The sequence below is a fragment of the Trifolium pratense genome, linkage group LG3 (assembly GCF_020283565.1).
Source record: "Trifolium pratense cultivar HEN17-A07 linkage group LG3, ARS_RC_1.1, whole genome shotgun sequence".
Classification (NCBI taxonomy): Eukaryota; Viridiplantae; Streptophyta; class Magnoliopsida; order Fabales; family Fabaceae; genus Trifolium; species Trifolium pratense.
This window is the reverse complement of record NC_060061.1, coordinates 39,504,338-39,524,794: the sequence shown is the minus strand read 5'-3', so window position 1 is coordinate 39,524,794 and position 20,457 is coordinate 39,504,338. Positions and strand designations below refer to the sequence as shown.

The 20,457-nt window shown below is 30.9% G+C and overlaps 1 protein-coding gene and 3 long non-coding RNA genes across 4 annotated transcripts; 1 reads left to right on the top strand and 3 right to left on the bottom strand.

Annotated features, from left to right (window-relative positions):
* Nucleotides 1–2,249: 2,249 nt before the first annotated feature.
* On the bottom strand, nt 2,250–3,022 carry LOC123914499. Its single transcript, XR_006811836.1, has 2 exons — nt 2,806–3,022; nt 2,250–2,701 (listed from the first exon to the last, which is right to left on the bottom strand). It is a non-coding gene; the product is annotated as an uncharacterized LOC123914499 (long non-coding RNA).
* An 8,012-nt stretch (nt 3,023–11,034) lies between these two features.
* LOC123914501 lies at nt 11,035–11,606 on the bottom strand. Its single transcript, XR_006811838.1, has 2 exons — nt 11,345–11,606; nt 11,035–11,257 (listed from the first exon to the last, which is right to left on the bottom strand). It is a non-coding gene; the product is annotated as an uncharacterized LOC123914501 (long non-coding RNA).
* Nucleotides 11,607–15,233: 3,627 nt separating this feature from the next.
* On the bottom strand, nt 15,234–16,452 carry LOC123914503. Its single transcript, XR_006811840.1, has 2 exons — nt 16,205–16,452; nt 15,234–15,444 (listed from the first exon to the last, which is right to left on the bottom strand). It is a non-coding gene; the product is annotated as an uncharacterized LOC123914503 (long non-coding RNA).
* Nucleotides 16,453–19,358: 2,906 nt separating this feature from the next.
* LOC123915083 (probable CCR4-associated factor 1 homolog 9) lies at nt 19,359–19,979 on the top strand. The gene has a single exon (XM_045966231.1). The coding sequence runs from the start codon at nt 19,359–19,361 to the stop codon at nt 19,977–19,979; it is 621 nt and encodes a 206-aa protein (XP_045822187.1).
* The last annotated feature ends 478 nt before the right edge of the window (nt 19,980–20,457 follow it).

Below are 20,457 nucleotides of genomic sequence, written 5' to 3'. Positions count from 1 at the left end.
GGCTCGTTAGGTTCAACTCGTTAAGTGAATCGCATGATTTTAAAGTCAATTTTGTGGTCAAAATTTCAAAATTGGATCTTTAACCTTTTAAACTATTTTTTTAAAAAGAAAAACCAAATACTAAACTAAAATAAAAGTAATCCCAACTGTAAAATGGATAAACGCATACAAAGTTCAAACCGACATAAATATGCATAAAAATAAAAAAATAAACCAAAAACCGAAAGAAATAAAAGTCATCACAAGTGTGCAATGAATAAACGCGTACAAAGTTATTTTTTTGTTAAAGAGAAAGTTTAAAAAAATTAAAGTGCAAGGTATTGACTATAGTCGTATAAGTTTAAATAGAGCTTGAAAAAGATTTGGAAAGTTATATATATATATATATATATATATATATATATATATATATATATATATATATATATATATATATATATATATAACGAACTTAATGTTGGAACAAGGTTGGTCCTGCAACTATCTAACTCGTGAGTTTTGATGATACCAAAATATGGAGAGAACAGTTTTATGCACTAACGTGTTTGTTAAGTATGCAGAAAATAAGTGAAAGATGTATCTGAAGATGCTGAAAGGCCTCACATAAAGGACGTTGAACGAAGCGAGACTCTGACTCTGAACTAGGTGAAGTCTGTGACTGAGTGAAGTTCGAGTTATGTCACTAGTGTTGGATTTCAGACTTTTATTCTTTATCGTTTATGATTGTTATTGTTATTGCTCTTGATATTGGTTGTTGCTCTTTTGCTCCACACATTAAATATTTTATTAATATGATTTTAATCGAATTCATAACAATTGATGCCCACCGTTGGGCAGTCGTAACAATTTTGAAGTGATATTTTGAAGTGAGCACCATGGGATATAGAGGACTTTCCGGAGACAATTTTGAATTGTGAAAAGTGAAGATAAAAGCAATTTTAATGTTTAGGATGATGAATAAAACATGGAGTGTTGTTATCCGGTGCCTCAGAGATAAAGAAGGTCAGCATGGAGAGACAGTAGTAATGATACTCGACATCAGCCTAGAGTGTTCTTTACAAAATCAATTATTCTCACCGCAGACCCAAACATATACATAGAGTATCTTAATTAAGTTTTAGCAAAGAAAATATTTGTATAAATAAATATAATGCTAACAACGAAAATTAATATTGTACACATGAATAAACAAATACCCTTAATTATATTAGATTTGTAAAATATAAGTATTAGATAGTACGGTACAGAAAAACACAGCACAATGTTTAATGTATTGACCAAACTTTATCTTGTATAAAATTGGATGGATAAAAAGTTATTTTGATATTTTAAACAAATTGTGCATGAGACAAATGTAGTTTAGTGGGAGACTAAAATTACAGTTTTTGTCTAATTCATTGGCCCCAATTTATCGAGAAATAATTTTAAAATCAAACATAATACAACTAAAGTTGTTCCATACAATCTTTTATTCTATAACAGATCAAAAAGGCACTTTTAGAATTGTTTTAAAATTGATTTTTCATAGCAAAAATTGGAATTTGAAATATACCTTCATGATGATATCTATAATTCTAGGATTTTTATTTTATCAAATCTTTTCTACAAAATATAACCAAATCAAATCCCCTCAAAATGTCTCGTTTTTTGCATTTTTTCACAAATTAATTCAAACTGTTTTGCATCATCTTTTGCGTTTTCGTTGGGTTTATATGTTTGTAACATTAAAAAAGTACAAGTGAGTTTGTGTAGAACAAGATGATTTAATTGCTCTTTTGGTAGCATTAATATTGGTGTCAATTTTTTAGCACCAGAAATTACTTCATGTGCTTGTTGTCATCATGACAGCAACTTGGCTTAAGATGCATCTATTGGTTTAAAATACAGAGAAAAAGGAAAGTGGAAGGAATCAGGTTTTTCTTAGCAATTTTTGGGCTTTTGAGCACCACAGTGTTTTTTTTTTTTTTACTTATTTTGTATTTATGTTATATTCTTTCTATATTTTTATTTTATTTTTTTTAGTAAAATTATAATAAATGATATAAAACTTGCAACGTGGTTAAAAGTAATAAGAATATATTAGTAATTTAGGTGGTAATCAATTTTAATAATATATTAGTAATAGACAATAATACTTTGCACTTGCGGCCTATCAGTGTGACTCTATTCTTGAGTTAGAGATTAATTTGTTACACACTAGACCTTCTTAATTAAATATAATAGCTTGGGTGCAAAATTTAAGAATTAGATGGAAGTAAAACTTGAACATCGTAAAATTATTAGTTCCATAATACATAGGTTCCATAAGGTAGAGAATCATAACACGTTTATGAACGTGGTAAAAAAACACAAGAAAAAAGGATTTAAATTGTGTCTTAGTCATTTTATTGGGCAAAAACAATAATTAAATGATACTGATCCCTCCCTCCCAAAATATAAGGAAAAATTGGTCAAACAAAGTTGATGTATTTGGTTAAAAATTTAAACTAAATACATCAACTTTGTTTGACCAATTTTCCCTTATATTTTAGGACAGAATGAGTAGTTTATGAGATCAGGAATAAGGACATCTCTCCTGAACATACACAGACGGGATCAGGAAAAAGCAAAGTGTTAAACGCATGACACTTCACTTCCATAGCACCAGCACATGTAGATATTTCATTTGGACAATCAGAAACGTGAGTACACTTAATCAACGCTGCAATGAAAATGAGAATAAAAAAATAATGTTATTAAAATGGGCTAAAATATTTTGTAGGATGTAACTACGAAAATTTGAATATGATAAAAAAAATGGCATACCATCAACGTTCATTGCAATAAGAAATAGGGAAAAAAAGATAATTATAACATAAACAAACTTAATAGCTTCAGCCATATTTTCTTCCCTTTGCGTGTTAGAAATAGAATTTCGTTTTTTCACTTTATAATTTATTATGAAGTTTATCTTCTCCTTACATACATTATATAGTTTTTAGTGCTTAAGTACACGTGTTATTTACCGCTTTAGCGCACTTGGTAAAAATGTCACATAAAAACATAAAAAATTACAAAAGAGGAATAATCTTGTTGGATATCTCATGTAAGGAATTACATGTCTCTTAAGTACATCAAAGTGTTGTTTGACCCATTACCATTATAAAATTAATTTTAAAAAAAATCTATCTACTAGACTACTACTACTACTCTTACTGCTACCGATATTACTCCTACTGTTACCGCTATTTAGGAAGCACCGACACCTCTATGATTAGGCGTGTCGTAGTGTCCGACACTCGTATGACACTCGTCCAACACGTGTCGGAGAGCTCATATCGGTGTCGGAAAAAAAATCAATTTTTTCTTTAGTTTGACACTCCTTTGATCGGTGTCCGACACTTATAAGACACTCGTATGACACGTATCCCAAAAATAATTATTTTTTCTTTGCTTATACTCTCCTTATCAAACATATATACAATACAAGAGTTAAAAATGTGTAGAAATAACAATATTGATCGATGAGGGATTGAAGACATTACATTTTGATTACAATATTTTTAGTTTATTATATCGTAGATGAATAAATAAGGGTAAAATACTATTATATCTTGTTTTTAAACTTTTTTTAACAAATAATTTGCTCAAATTAGATTTACATGTATATATTTTGATTCTCAATTTATATGTTTTATAAATATGTAGCGGTGTCGGTGTCATATATTTTTTACATTAGCGGTGTCGTGGTGTCCGTGTCCGTGTCGTGTCGCGGTGTCCGTGTCGGAGTCCGTGCTTCATAGACTGCTACTGCTACCGCTACCAGACAATTTTTGTTCATGGTTTTTACAATTCTCCAAGAGAATCAAGAAGAACATGTCTTTTACATATCAAGAGGTTAAGAACTTAAGCAAGGCCATCTCCGATAATTTGGAGGCCCCAGGCTAATAATAAAAATGGACCCCAAATAAAAAAAAAGAATTTTTTTTATAAAAAGAACATTATATATTTAAATTGTAAGTAACATTAAAATATAGTCATTATAAGATGGGATGAGGAGCTAAACTGATTGTAATTTTTTTTTTTGTTACAAGAGAGAACAACTGATTATAATATACTAACAACTAACGATTTCCCATTAAAAAAAATAGTCATTCTATTTATTATGAATTGACCATAAATAAAATAAAAAAAATGTCACAAAATAAAAAACAATGTCACAGGTGGGATTTGAACCCACCACCTCATCGAACTCTCAAAGTACTTAAAGCAATAATTTAAATTATGGGCTTGAAAATAAAATTTTGAGGCCCCATATTTTTGGAGGCCCTGGGCTGGAGGCCTGGTTGCCTTGGCCCAAAATCGGGCCTGAACTTAAGATTAACATTAATACATTCATTCCAATACCTCTGATATTCATTCCCCACTTTCGCGGGGATCCATCAACATTAAAAAAATTATCAAATTTCTATTATTTTCAATCAAACTAGTTGTAAAAAAAGTTTAATCATAAAACAAATAAAAAGGATAAATAGGGCTTTACCCCCTGCAAAATAGGAGAATTTTGCATTACCCCCTGTAAAATAAAAAGTTGTGATTCCCCCCTCGTAATATTAAGATTCTTTGTTTTACCCCCCTGAATTGACAACATGGATTTGGAATCTTAATTTTGCTGACATGACAACCATACGTGGCTTTTTTTTTACACATGGTTTTTTTTTTACTGTTTTTATTTATTTAATTTTTATTTTGCCACATATTAAGCTATGTCATTTAAAAAAAATAAAAAACAAAAAAGGGGAAAAACAAATAGCAAGAAACATCAACAATCTCCACCACTCTCATGGGAAGAACAAACAACAACAACAAACTTCATCTTCAATCTTAAATTTCATCTCATCAATTCAATCTCAAACCCATAAATCCAAAACCATAAAAAACTCATAAGTTTCTCAAAACATAAAATCTCACGGTTCATTCTCCACCACCAGCCACCACCACCGTCGTCGTCCATCTCTCTTTCCCACCAATTGCATCTCTCTTCCTTGTAGCATCACTCTCAATTTTGTTGTTTGTTGATTTTCCAAAAAATTAAAATTAAATCAGGATTAATGATGTTTGGAGAACATGTGTTGTTGTTATTTTTCTTGAACTTGTAATTGCTAACCCAACCTATATCCTTCACCAAGATCAAAGAAATGAACACGTGAGAGGTAGAGACCAGGAAGGAGAGGGATGAAGGAGTTGATTATGTTAGGGTTGTTGTTGGTGGTGGTGGTTATGGAGGAGGTGGAGGAAGAGTTTGAATTGGAGGAATTGTGGAGATGATGATTTTTTTTTTTTTTCGATTTAGGGATTTGAGATGAAAATTGCTTCCTGAGATTTGATATGAAGGTTGTTTTTTGGAAAAAAAAAATTGTGGGATTTGAGATGAAGATTTTTTTATTTTTTATTTTATTTTAAATAACAATGATTTGGAATAATTATAATAATAAAAAAATTAAAAATTCAAAGAAAATCCACATATGCATGCCACATCATAAAAAAAAAAGATTTCATGTCTAGTTGGCGAATTAGGGGGGTAATTGAATGAATCTTTATATTACAGGGGGTAATCACAAAATTTTTTTTTGCAGGGGGTAATGCAAAATTCACCCATTTTGCAGGGGGGTAAAACCCTATTTACCCTTTATTAAATTGATAATTTACTTATATTTGAGCATATGAATATGTAAGTGTTTGTTAGCTGAAAATTGTTGTTAGCTAAGTCATTTTTAATTAGTTTTAGGAATGGTTGATCATGTTGGTGAATGAGAATGATCAGCTTATGCTTCAAGATGAACATAAATGTCACTATCCATATTATTATTATTAGTACTATTTTTCTCTCTTTACAATAACATCGTACAGTGTATTATTGCTTTTTTGGAAATGTCAGATTGTTATTTTTTATGACAAATTATACGGTAGATAAACTTTTTTGTTATTTGTTTCACTTGTTTCACAGGGATGTTAGTTAGGGTGTGAAAAACAAAACATAGTAAAATTTTAGATTCCAATCTAAATTTAATTGGTGTGAACCAAAACAAACATGCAAACCTAATAATAACCTGATAAATTTTATAGGTTTGGATAACCGTTTTATGATATACAAAATCAATCTCAAGATTTAAACCATTCCTTTTAGGGTAAATAGGGTTTTACCCCCTGCAAAATGGGTGAATTTTGCATTACCCCCTGTAAAATTTTTTTTTGTGATTACCTCCCTGTAATATAAAGATTCATTCAATTACCCCCCTAATTCGCCAACTAGACATGGAATCTTTTTTTTTTATGATGTGGCATGCATATGTGGATTTTTTATGAATTTTTATTTTTTTTATTATTATAATTATTCCAAATCATTGTTATTTAAAATATAAAAAAATAAAAAAAATCTTCATCTCAAATCCCACAATTTTTTTTCTTCCAAAAAACAACCTTCATATCAAATCCCAGGAAGCAACTTTCATCTCAAATCCCTAAATCGAAAAAAAAAAAATCATCATCTCCACAATTCCTCCAATTCAAACTCTTCCTCCACCTCCTCCATAACCACCACCACCAACAACAACCCTAACATAATCAACCCCTTCATCCCTCTCCTTCTTGGTCTCTACCTCTCACGTGTTCATTCCTTTGATCTTGGTGAAGGATATGGGTTGGGTTAGCAATTACAAGTTCAAGAAAAATAACAACACATGTTCTCCAAACATCATTAATCCTGATTTAATTTTAATTTTTTGGAAAATCAACAAACAACAAAATTGAGAGTGATGCTACAAGGAAGAGAGATGCAATTGGTGGGAAAGAGAGATGGACGACGACGGTGGTGGTGGCTGGTGGTGGAGAATGAACCGTGAGATTTTATGTTTTGAGAAACTTATGAGTTTTTTATGGTTTTGGATTTATGGGTTTGAGATTGAATTGATGAGATGAAATTTAAGATTGAAGATGAAGTTTGTTGTTGTTGTTTGTTCTTCCCATGAGAGTGGTGGAGATTGTTGATGTTTCTTGCTATTTGTTTTTCCCCTTTTTTGTTTTTTATTTTTTTTAAATGACATAGCTTAATATGTGGCAAAATAAAAATTAAATAAATAAAAACAGTAAAAAAAAAACCATGTGTAAAAAAAAAGCCACGTATGGTTGTCATGTCAGCAAAATTAAGATTCCAAATCCATGTTGTCAATTCAGGGGGGTAAAACAAAGAATCTTAATATTACGAGGGGGGAATCACAACTTTTTATTTTACAGGGGGTAATGCAAAATTCTCCTATTTTGCAGGGGGTAAAGCCCTATTTACCCTTTTTATTTGTTTTATGATTAAACTTTTTTTACAACTAGTTTGATTGAAAATAATAGAAATTTGATAATTTTTTTAATGTTGATGGATCCCCGCGAAAGTGGGGAATGAATATCAGAGGTATTGGAATGAATGTATTAATGTTAATCTTAAGTTCAGGCCCGATTTTGGGCCAAGGCAACCAGGCCTCCAGCCCAGGGCCTCCAAAAATATGGGGCCTCAAAATTTTATTTTCAAGCCCATAATTTAAATTATTGCTTTAAGTACTTTGAGAGTTCGATGAGGTGGTGGGTTCAAATCCCACCTGTGACATTGTTTTTTATTTTGTGACATTTTTTTTATTTTATTTATGGTCAATTCATAATAAATAGAATGACTATTTTTTTTAATGGGAAATCGTTAGTTGTTAGTATATTACAATCAGTTGTTCTCTCTTGTAACAAAAAAAAAAATTACAATCAGTTTAGCTCCTCATTCCATCTTATAATGACTATATTTTAATGTTACTTACAATTTAAATATATAATGTTCTTTTTATAAAAAAAATTCTTTTTTTTTTATTTGGGGTCCATTTTTATTATTAGCCTGGGGCCTCCAAATTATCGGAGATGGCCTTGCTTAAGTTCTTAACCTCTTGATATGTAAAAGACATGTTCTTCTTGATTCTCTTGGAGAATTGTAAAAACCATGAACAAAAATTATCTGGTAGCGGTAGCAGTAGCAGTCTATGAAGCACGGACTCCGACACGGACACCGCGACACGACACGGACACGGACACCACGACACCGCTAATGTAAAAAATATATGACACCGACACCGCTACATATTTATAAAACATATAAATTGAGAATCAAAATATATACATGTAAATCTAATTTGAGCAAATTATTTGTTAAAAAAAGTTTAAAAACAAGATATAATAGTATTTTACCCTTATTTATTCATCTACGATATAATAAACTAAAAATATTGTAATCAAAATGTAATGTCTTCAATCCCTCATCGATCAATATTGTTATTTCTACACATTTTTAACTCTTGTATTGTATATATGTTTGATAAGGAGAGTATAAGCAAAGAAAAAATAATTATTTTTGGGATACGTGTCATACGAGTGTCTTATAAGTGTCGGACACCGATCAAAGGAGTGTCAAACTAAAGAAAAAATTGATTTTTTTTCCGACACCGATATGAGCTCTCCGACACGTGTTGGACGAGTGTCATACGAGTGTCGGACACTACGACACGCCTAATCATAGAGGTGTCGGTGCTTCCTAAATAGCGGTAACAGTAGGAGTAATATCGGTAGCAGTAAGAGTAGTAGTAGTAGTCTAGTAGATAGATTTTTTTTAAAATTAATTTTATAATGGTAATGGGTCAAACAACACTTTGATGTACTTAAGAGACATGTAATTCCTTACATGAGATATCCAACAAGATTATTCCTCTTTTGTAATTTTTTATGTTTTTATGTGACATTTTTACCAAGTGCGCTAAAGCGGTAAATAACACGTGTACTTAAGCACTAAAAACTATATAATGTATGTAAGGAGAAGATAAACTTCATAATAAATTATAAAGTGAAAAAACGAAATTCTATTTCTAACACGCAAAGGGAAGAAAATATGGCTGAAGCTATTAAGTTTGTTTATGTTATAATTATCTTTTTTTCCCTATTTCTTATTGCAATGAACGTTGATGGTATGCCATTTTTTTTATCATATTCAAATTTTCGTAGTTACATCCTACAAAATATTTTAGCCCATTTTAATAACATTATTTTTTTATTCTCATTTTCATTGCAGCGTTGATTAAGTGTACTCACGTTTCTGATTGTCCAAATGAAATATCTACATGTGCTGGTGCTATGGAAGTGAAGTGTCATGCGTTTAACACTTTGCTTTTTCCTGATCCCGTCTGTGTATGTTCAGGAGAGATGTCCTTATTCCTGATCTCATAAACTACTCATTCTGTCCTAAAATATAAGGGAAAATTGGTCAAACAAAGTTGATGTATTTAGTTTAAATTTTTAACCAAATACATCAACTTTGTTTGACCAATTTTTCCTTATATTTTGGGAGGGAGGGATCAGTATCATTTAATTATTGTTTTTGCCCAATAAAATGACTAAGACACAATTTAAATCCTTTTTTCTTGTGTTTTTTTACCACGTTCATAAACGTGTTATGATTCTCTACCTTATGGAACCTATGTATTATGGAACTAATAATTTTACGATGTTCAAGTTTTACTTCCATCTAATTCTTAAATTTTGCACCCAAGCTATTATATTTAATTAAGAAGGTCTAGTGTGTAACAAATTAATCTCTAACTCAAGAATAGAGTCACACTGATAGGCCGCAAGTGCAAAGTATTATTGTCTATTACTAATATATTATTAAAATTGATTACCACCTAAATTACTAATATATTCTTATTACTTTTAACCACGTTGCAAGTTTTATATCATTTATTATAATTTTACTAAAAAAAATAAAATAAAAATATAGAAAGAATATAACATAAATACAAAATAAGTAAAAAAAAAAAAAACACTGTGGTGCTCAAAAGCCCAAAAATTGCTAAGAAAAACCTGATTCCTTCCACTTTCCTTTTTCTCTGTATTTTAAACCAATAGATGCATCTTAAGCCAAGTTGCTGTCATGATGACAACAAGCACATGAAGTAATTTCTGGTGCTAAAAAATTGACACCAATATTAATGCTACCAAAAGAGCAATTAAATCATCTTGTTCTACACAAACTCACTTGTACTTTTTTAATGTTACAAACATATAAACCCAACGAAAACGCAAAAGATGATGCAAAACAGTTTGAATTAATTTGTGAAAAAATGCAAAAAACGAGACATTTTGAGGGGATTTGATTTGGTTATATTTTGTAGAAAAGATTTGATAAAATAAAAATCCTAGAATTATAGATATCATCATGAAGGTATATTTCAAATTCCAATTTTTGCTATGAAAAATCAATTTTAAAACAATTCTAAAAGTGCCTTTTTGATCTGTTATAGAATAAAAGATTGTATGGAACAACTTTAGTTGTATTATGTTTGATTTTAAAATTATTTCTCGATAAATTGGGGCCAATGAATTAGACAAAAACTGGAATTTTAGTCTCCCACTAAATTACATTTGTCTCATGCACAATTTGTTTAAAATATCAAAATAACTTTTTATCCATTCAATGTTATACAAGATAAAGTTTGGTCAATACATTAAACATTGTGCTGTGTTTTTCTGTACCGTACTATCTGTATTCGTTAACATTATATTTATTCATGTGTACAATATTAATTTTCGCTTTTATACAAATATTTTTTTTGCCGAAACTTAATTAAGATACTCTATGTATATGTTTGGGTCTGCGATGAGAATAATTGATTTTGTAAAGAACACTCTAGGGTGATGTCGAGTATTATTACTACCGTCTCTCCATGCTGACCTTCTTTATCTCTGAGGCACCGGATAACAACACTCCATGTTTTATCTATCATCTCGAACATTAAAATTGCTTTTATCTTAACTTTCCACAATTCAAAATTGTCTCCGGAAAGTCCTCTATATCTCATGGTGCTCACTTCAAAATTGTTACGATTGGCCCACGGTAGACGTCAATTGTTATGAATTCGATTAAAATCATATTAATAAATGCAAGGTTAAATAATATGGCGAAATGCAAGGTTCTTGAAATAAATAAAAAGAAGAAAATAAATCAAATTATTGGGTGCCAACAAAATATAACTAAATAACAAGAGTATTATTAATTTGTGTACTCATGGGATTTAACACTAAACTTCTGGTTCCACCACCGGCGCTGTAACACATTTACAAAGGTTGAACTTACAGTCCGGTATCTTACCAGCGATACATATATCTAGTGGACAATCGACAGCAGTAAAACATCTATAAATATCTGTCATGAAAAAAGAGAATAAAATGAGATAAAATATTAAGTATGATGAAAAGAAAGAAATTTTAAAAGAATAAAAGAAAGACTTACGCAAAAATTCAGCCCATTTGTTCGCATTTGCGACAAGAAATATGGAAAGAAAAATAATCATAACATAAATAAACTTCACTGATTCAGCCATGTTTCTCCCCTTTGCAATGTAACACGAGATTTGATCACTTTATAATTTAGAAAGCTCGTCCTCTCGTCACACTGATAAAAAGATTTCAGCGCTTAAGAAGTTGTAAACAATTCATTCTAAAATTAAGAATCATTATTTATTTTTTTTATAAGCATTAAGAATCATTATTTAATTGTGTTTGTCCCTTTAGCACACTAAAAGAATAGGCCACATAAAAACCTTACCAATCTTATTATTTTATGCTGCTAAAAAAAAATGTGAGCCTTATTATTTTATTTTTTTGAGGGGGAAAAAAAAGCAATTTTATTCAACTTGAATAGAAATTACACTGCCTTTATATTTTTGGATAACAAGCCAAACACAATAGGGGATGTTAGTGGTCCATTTCTTATAGGGCTCAATTTTGGCCCATTTAGCCATTTCATGAGCAGCTTGGTTTGCCTTTCTTTGAACCCATCTAATGTCTAATCTAGGGTTTTCCTTTAGGAAATGCATGCAGCGCCGCACTACTCTTCCCCAGCTCTTGCAAATATCATCTTGTCCCTTAACAGCTTTAACAATAACTTGCGAGTCTAATTCAAAGATCACACTCTGCTCCCCATCTTTTCGATCCACTCTATAGCATCCATTAAACCCATAGCTTCACCAGTAACAATGTCCGCTGTCCCTTTGTGAAATCTAGTTGCAACCCCGACGGTGCTTCCATTCGACCGTCTTAGAACCAGCCCCGTCGACCAATGGCCATCACTGCTTAGGTGAGCATCCACATTGATCTTCAGGATGCCCCTAAGCGGTGGACTCCAGCTGATGTCGTTGTTGCAAGCGTTCGTTCTCACTCGAGGATCTTCGATTTGCTGCTCAAAGCCATGAGTTTGGTACTCCTGTAGCTGGTTTAAAGCTGTGGAACTAATTTCTTGAGGAGGTAATGGTGAGTTTGTTAATAAAAGATTTTTGTTGATACTAAAAAAATCAAGGGTATTGTTGGTATTATGAAAAGTCCACACCAAAACTCATATATTCTCTTTATACTAACGGGCCAGGCAAGCGCGTTCCGCGCCTGCCTGTGTCTAACTTATGTACAATTAAAAAAATGTCTTATGTTATGTTGAGTTTGTGAATAAAAAAATTTTGCTGCTAAAAAAAATAAGATGTGTTTTATGTTATGGTGAGTTTGTTAATAAAAGATTTTTATTGCTACTAAGAAAAATCAAGGGTATTGTTGTTATTATAAAAAGTCCACATCAAAACTCATGTATCTTCTTTATATATAGTATAGATATAGATTAAAAGATTCAATTTAATCCCAACAAAATTAAAAACAAAAAACAACAAAATTTAAATAAAAAAATCAGTTTTGTTTTTGTTTTATTTTAAATTTAAAAATTAAAAGGAAATGATGTGGCAAATGATATGACAAAAAATCCACGTGTCTGTCCAAGTGTATCAACGTTTGCCACGTGTCTACATCTAACAACGTTAGTCAAAAAATTGACGGGAGGGACTAACGTATTACACGAAATAAAAGATAAGAGAACATTTGAAACTTTTAAAAGATAAGGGACCAAATGTGCAATTAAGCCTAAATATTACTCCCTCCAGTCACATTTATATATATATAAAGAATATAAGATAAAAAAAAGATGATATGCTTCAAAATAGGAATAAAACAACAAAATAGAACAATATATATGCATAAAAATAGCAACAAATTAAAAGAGATGATTATGATCAACTCAACAATCACACTAAAAAAAAAAGATAAATACAATAATTTTTTTTTTTATAAGAGAAATGAATTATTATATGCTTAAAAATAAGAATAAAATACGTCATAGGTAGGAATATAGAAATGAGAATAAAATAGTCAATTCTATCCCAAAAAAAAATAACAAAATAGTCAATAAAAAATGATAGAAAAAATAAGACGAATATATCTAATAAAAGTCAGTGACCCGTGAGAATGCACGAGGGTTTAAACAAATTATATATGAATCTATTCTCATATTTGAAGAGAATTTTGTTCTTAGACTCTTTTCTTTGGATAGATTGTAATAGTAGTCACATCAGAAACCTAGTTTTGATGAAAGTGTCGTGAAGTTTGAATAAAACTATCGATTTTGACTGAAAATTTTGAATTTAATCAATCTGACCGTTCAATATCATATAAATGATGTGAAAAATGAATGAGAAAAAATAATTTTGATGATCGGACTCCGAATGGATAGACAAATTATAGCAGTCTCATCGAAAACCTAGTTTTAATGAAAGGAGCATGAAGTTTACCTAAAACTATCGATTTTGAGTGGAGATTTTGAATTTAATCAATCCGACCGTTCAATATCACCTAATTGGAAAGACAAACGAATGATAAAAAGAATTTTGATGATCGGACTCTGAATGGATACACGGATTGTTATATCAGTCTCATCGAAAACCTAGTTTTAATGAAGGTTCATGAAGTTTACCTAAAACTATCGATTTTTATTGGAGATTTTGAATTTAATCAATCCGACCGTTCAATATCACATAAATGGTGTGAAAAATGAACGAGAAAAGGAATTTGATGATCGTACTCTGAATGGATAGACAAATTGTTATAGCAGTCTCATCGAAAACCTAGTTTTAATGAAGGTTCATGAAGTTTACCTAAAACTATCGATTTTGAGTGGAGATTTTGAATTTAATCAATCCGACCATTCAATATCACATAATTGGTGTGAAAAATGAACGAGAAAAAGAATTTTGATGATCAGACTTCGAATGGATAGACAGATTGTTATAACAGTCTTATCGGAAACCTAGTTTTAATGAAATGGTCATGAAGTTTACCTAAAACTATCGATTTTGAATGGAGATTTTGAATTTAATCAATCCGACCGTTCAATATCACCTAATTGGAAAGACAAAGGAACAAGAAAAAGAATTTTGATGATCGGACTCTGAATGGATAGACAGATTGTTTGAAATCTCATCGAAAACCTAGTTTTAAACTTTTAATGAAAGGGTCATCAACTTTACCTAAAACTACCGATTTTAATTTGAGATTTTGAATTTTATTAACCAGTTTTAACCATTTGATCTTTTTGTCTTAATGTTATTAATTACCACCAATGTCACTAACATAAATTTAAACTTTCAATATATAATTTTACTTTTGTAAAAAATAAATAAATAATAATTTTACTTAATTAAAGATAGGGTGCAGCTACTCTCTAATCAAATTAAATTTAGTTAAGAATATTCAATTGCATAAACTAAACAATTACCAATTAATTTTAATGCACATAATTAAATGATTAAAAATTTAAATATAATGCATTAGTTGGTTACAGAAATTTACCATATAATAATAGTAATTAAATGCAGGAAACAAAATGAATAAGTTCATAGTCCAGTGGTTTGTGTTCATTTATGTTTGATGATGCTTGACAGAGGTCCCCAATTCGAACCTTTCCTTTGCCAAACTCTATTTTTTTTGTGTGTTTTTTTTTTGGTACATTTTTGTATATTTACCTATTTAATATATGCTGTTTAAAACAAAAAATTCCGAAGTTATCATCTAGGTCGTTGGATTCGAGGTTTGATTTCTGTTTAATTCTTGTGCGTTGATTTTTCCTCCAAATTATATAAATAAGTGGGAGTTTGTTAAGGAAGATTTTACTTTCCTTGTTTTTCAAATCCTTCTACTTCTCTTCCAAATTAGGTAAAAATGATGCAAGATATGCAAATGACATAGTTCCTCTCCGGAAGATTTCGACCCTTCTCCCTTTGATTCTATGATAAAATTCAATTATGTAATTAGATAAAAAAATAGAAATCAAGCAAAATATATTACATAAGCAATAGTACTAAAAAAATCTTTTTATTCTGAGTCAGAGTCTACATTCTCTACATAATCATCCTCATATATAGAAGATTCATCTTCGTAATCATCATCAGTATCAAAGTCACTTGCATCGTCTGATTCTCCGAGCTCTTCTGCTTGGCTAGCTAGAAATGTACATACTTTCTAAGACAAAAACATACCCGATCAGCAAGTTATCACCATGGCCAGCCCCGAAAATCCGGAGGCCCGACTATGAATATTAAAACTAGACCCGTTAATAAAAGAAATATAAAAAATTTAAAACGAATAATACTCTTTTAAATTGTAAATAACATCAATAACTTATAAAAATAGTCATCTTTAGAACTAGCATATAAAATATTCATATGCTTATAACAACTGCAATTAGTCAAAAAAAAAAAAAAACTGCAAGTATATCAAAATTATCAATAATAATAATATTATCAATCCATTATGCACTATATCAATAGAGTAGAAAAATCAGATTCTTCTAGTTTTAGACGGTGCAAGAAATTAAGAACCATAAAGTTGTAGGATGAAGGTTTAAACATGAAAGCTATAACAACTATATTTAACAAAAGTCCCATCATTCTAACTCTAACAAAAATAGATACAGTTATATCTATCTATCTCATTGAGGCATTTTCACAAACACCTTATGACTTCACCTATTAAACAATTGAAATTAGTGAAACAAATAATTGAAACAAACAAATATGATATCTATCATTTCTAAGTTCTTACAGGTTGTCCTGATTTTACTTGAACAGCTAATGCAAAAGTGGGTTACAACGAGAATTAGATAGCAAAAATAGTCAATGTTTGCGGTAACGGGAATAGTGGGTTTGGAATTGGATTCTGACTTTAATGCAGAGATCACAGAAAACAGTACAAATTAAAGAGTGAAAAGCCATTAACGTACCTGAATTCTGACGTAATCGAGTTGGTCGGCGCGGTGGTAACGGTGGCTGAAGAGTTGGTCGGCGCGGTGGTAGCGGTGGCGCTGGGGCAACGTGTTGGGTTTAGCGTGGTTACTATGTGTAAGTACGAGTTAACATAACATGGAAACCGTTCCTATTTTGGTGATTGTGCTTTTTTGTTTTTTTTACTATTGAGGTTTTCTTAGATAGGGTAATCAACTTTAGCGGTAGCAGGAAATGCTGTCTAAAATAAAAATAAAAAGCGGGAACTACAATAAAGTTTTTTTTTTTTAAAGTTACTTTTATATATATATATATATTGTGTTTTCAACACTATACTTTTTTTTATTTGTCAAAAAAAAAAAAAAACACTATACTTTTTATTTTAAGAAAAATATTGAGGGAAAAATATGTAATATGTCTATCTACGAGATTCGAACAACATCTATAGCCAAAAGCTCCGTGTTTTTTAAATTAAGTTGGTTTTGTTAACTTTTCAAATATCTTATTTGGGTAGTATGTTATAGGTTCTGGGTTCGATCCCCAGCTCATTGTAAACAAAAAAAAAAAAGAGATATTTTATGTGTATTCCATAAGTTAGTTACCAGTTGTATTTGTATAGTTGATATAGTTATCTTATTACGAGTATGTGCCAACTTTATTTAAGCATTGTATTGCCACTTCATTAAAATCGAATTTACTCTCTTTTAGTTCTATCTATCTCTTTGAATTCCCTTGATTTTTTTAAATTTTATTATTTAGATAAAGTGGTTAAATTCCTTCAATCGTAAAATTCTTTTTTTTAGTAATGTAATTGAATTTCATTCGTTTAATTTTATTTATCTTAATAAAATCGACCCTAAACCCAAAAAATCGGCCGAAAAACATAAAATCGGCCAAAAACCCTAAAATTGGCCAGGAAACCCTTTAATCAATTTTAGGATTTTCGAGCGATTTTTTGATTTATAGTCGATTTTATGGTTTTTATCCGCTTTTAGGTTTTTCGGCCGATTTTTTAGGTTTTTGGATGATTTTATGGTTTATAGTCGATTTTAGGGTTTTTGGCCGATTTTTGGTTTTTCGGTCAATTTTTTGGGTTTTCGGCCGATTTTAGGTTTTTCCGGCTGATTATTTCGGTTTTCGGCCGATTTTATGGTGTATAGTCTTTTTTAGGGTTTTTGGTCGATATTAGGTTTTTCGGCCGATTTTAGGATTTTCCGAACGAGTTTTTCGGTTTTCAGCCGATTTTAGGGTGTTAGGTCGTTTTTAGGGTTTTTAGCAGATTTTTCGGCCAATTTTTTGGGTTTAGGGTCGAGTTTAGGTTTTTCGACAGATTTTTTGGGTTTTCGACCGATTTTATGGTATATAGTTGATTTTATGGTTTTTGGCAGATTTTAGGTTTTTCCGGCCAATTTTTGGGTTTTCGGCCGATTTTTTTTGTTATAGTCAATTTTATGGTTTTTGGCTAATTTTTTGGGTTTTCGGCCAATTTTATTGTTTATAAATGATTTTAGGGTTTTTTGTCGATTTTAGGGTTTTCGGCCGATTTTAGGTTTTTCCGGCCGATTTTAGGTTGTATAGTCGTTTTTAAGGATTTTGGCCGATTTTAGATATTTGGCCAAATTTTTGGGTTTAGGGTCGATTTTAGATTTTTCTACTGATGTTTGGGTTCTAGTCGGGTTTAGAGTCGATTTTAGGGTTTTCGGCCGATTTTAGGATTTTTTACCAATTTCAGAGCTCCGACGTTGACAAAAAATCGGCCGAAAAACCCTAAAATTGACAGGAAACCATATAATCAATTTTTGGGTTTTCAGTCGATTTTTTGGTTTATAGTCGATTTTATGGTTTTTGTCCGCTTTTAGGTTTTTCGGCTGATTTTTTAGGTTTTTGGATGATTTTATTGTTTATAGTTGATTTTAGGGTTTTTGGCTGATTTTAGGTTTTTCGGCCGATTTTTTGGGTTTTCAGCCGATTTTAGGTTTTCCCAGCCGATTATTTCGGTTTTCGTCCGATTTTATGGTGTATAGTCTTTTTTAGGGTTTTTGGTCGATTTTAGGTTTTTCAGCCGATTTTAGGTTTTACCGGCCGATTTTTTTGGTTTACAACTGATTTTAGGGTGTTAAGTCGTTTTTAGGGTTTTTGGCAGATTTTTCGGCCAATTTTTTGGGTTTAGGGTCGAGTTTAGGTTTTTCGACAGATTTTTTGGGTTTTCGGCCGATTTTATGGTATATAGTTGATTTAATGGTTTTTGGCCGATTTTAAGTTTTTCCCGCCGATTTTTGGGTTTTCGGCCGATTTTAGCTTTTTCCGCCCGATTTTAGGGTATATAGTCGTTTTTAGGGTTTTTGGCCGATTTTAGATATTTGGCCAAATTTTTGGGTTTAGAGTCGATTTTAGATTTTTCTACTGATGTTTGGGTTCCAGTCGGGTTTAGAGTCGATTTTAGGGTTTTCGGCCGATTTTAGGATTTTTGTCCAATTTCAGAGCTCCGACGTTGACTTTTTTTAAAATACAGTTTTTCTGTTTTTTTTATTAAATCATTTAAAAATTCAATTCTTTTTTCAAAAATTCACTTTCATAAAAAAAAAATTAAGAAATCTATGGTACAAAGATGAATTAATAGCAGTAATTCAATCAATTTCATTTGAGAAAATCGTACAATTAATGAGATAATCTTATCAAAAAATAAAAATAAATGAGATAAAAAATTTTTGGTACTAATAAATGAGATAATACTTGTAATAAAAAAAAATGAGATATTACTTTATCAACAAGTAAAAAAAAGATATTAAATCTTTTTATTTAAGATTCGGTAGTAGTAGTAAAATATTAAATCTTTTTTTTCTTCTGAAGATTAACCAAATCTTTTCTTACTGAATACAATCAAATCTTTTTTTTATCATAAATGCTAAACTAAATCTTATCTTAGTATATATAGCGAGAGGTTTACCTTAGTCATGTATGCAGTTTCTTTCGAATTCAAACATTAAACAAACGTTCTCTCTTGCTTATTTCTTTTTCATTCAGAGTTTTATTAAGATCACACTTTGATCATCAAGAAATTTCAGATGACGACATTGAAGAAAGATTCGAAACCGGTCGTAATCCGTCGTGTTTGGGCATATAATATAGAAGCTGAGTTTGATCTCATACATCATGTTGTCGATAGGTATCGGTTTGTTTCGATGGATACAGAATTCCCCGGCGTCATTTATCCATCTAAAGTCGATCGCCGTCACCTTCAACCTTATGAGCTTTAATTTTCGTGATTTTGACGTCAAGCGCGACCCCCACAACAAAGATTCCATTGATCTTCTCCGACGTCAAGGTATTGATTTCAACTACAACGTCATTCACGGTGTGAGTTGGTTCCACTTTTCTGAGTTGATGCTCAGGTCTGGGCTTGTCTGCAATGAAAGAGTGACGTGGGTGACATTTCACGGCACCTACGATTTTGCATATCTTGTGAAGATACTAACACGGAGTAATCTTCCGGATAGCTTGGAAGGTTTTTCGCGTGTGTTGAGATTCCTATTTGGAAGGAGTGTATATGATATGAAACATATGATCCGTTATTGCAATGGACTATATGGAGGTCTCGAATGTGTTGCTAGTACTCTTAAGGTTGGCCGAATCGCTGGAAAATCCCACCAAGCCGCGTCTGATAGTCTGCTAACGTGGCAGACTTTTCAAAAGATGATACCCATATATTTCAGAAACAACGAAGCTACAAATCATGCTGGAATGATTTTCGGATTAGAAGTTACATCTCAGTAAAATGTAAAATCGAATATTGAACAATCAAATGTAAATTGCCATAGTTTTATTCTGTTTTTCTTATTTGAAATGAGTCTTTTATGATATGATATTTTTATTTCATAGTTATTCATATTACTATATTGTTCTGTACTGTCGCTATTTAAATATATGTTCCTGAAACCAAATGAAATGACTTATTATATGAATAACTAGTGCAAAATCACAATATAGTTCATGGACAACAAATCAATATTTTCAAAACAATGGTTTCCAAAGTAAAACATGCTTTTTTCACGTTGTCACAACATAATTCCAGTAGTTTTGAACAAAAAGTAGACAAGGACAAAAGTGAAACAACCAAGGACCTAATGAAATTAGTTAGTGGTGTTTAATTTCATTCCATGTTTGAACCGGTTTCGGCATCAACTCTGCTTTCAATGCTGAATTTCCTGGCATCAGAATCTCAACTCCCACCATTTCTTTTAATGACACCGTT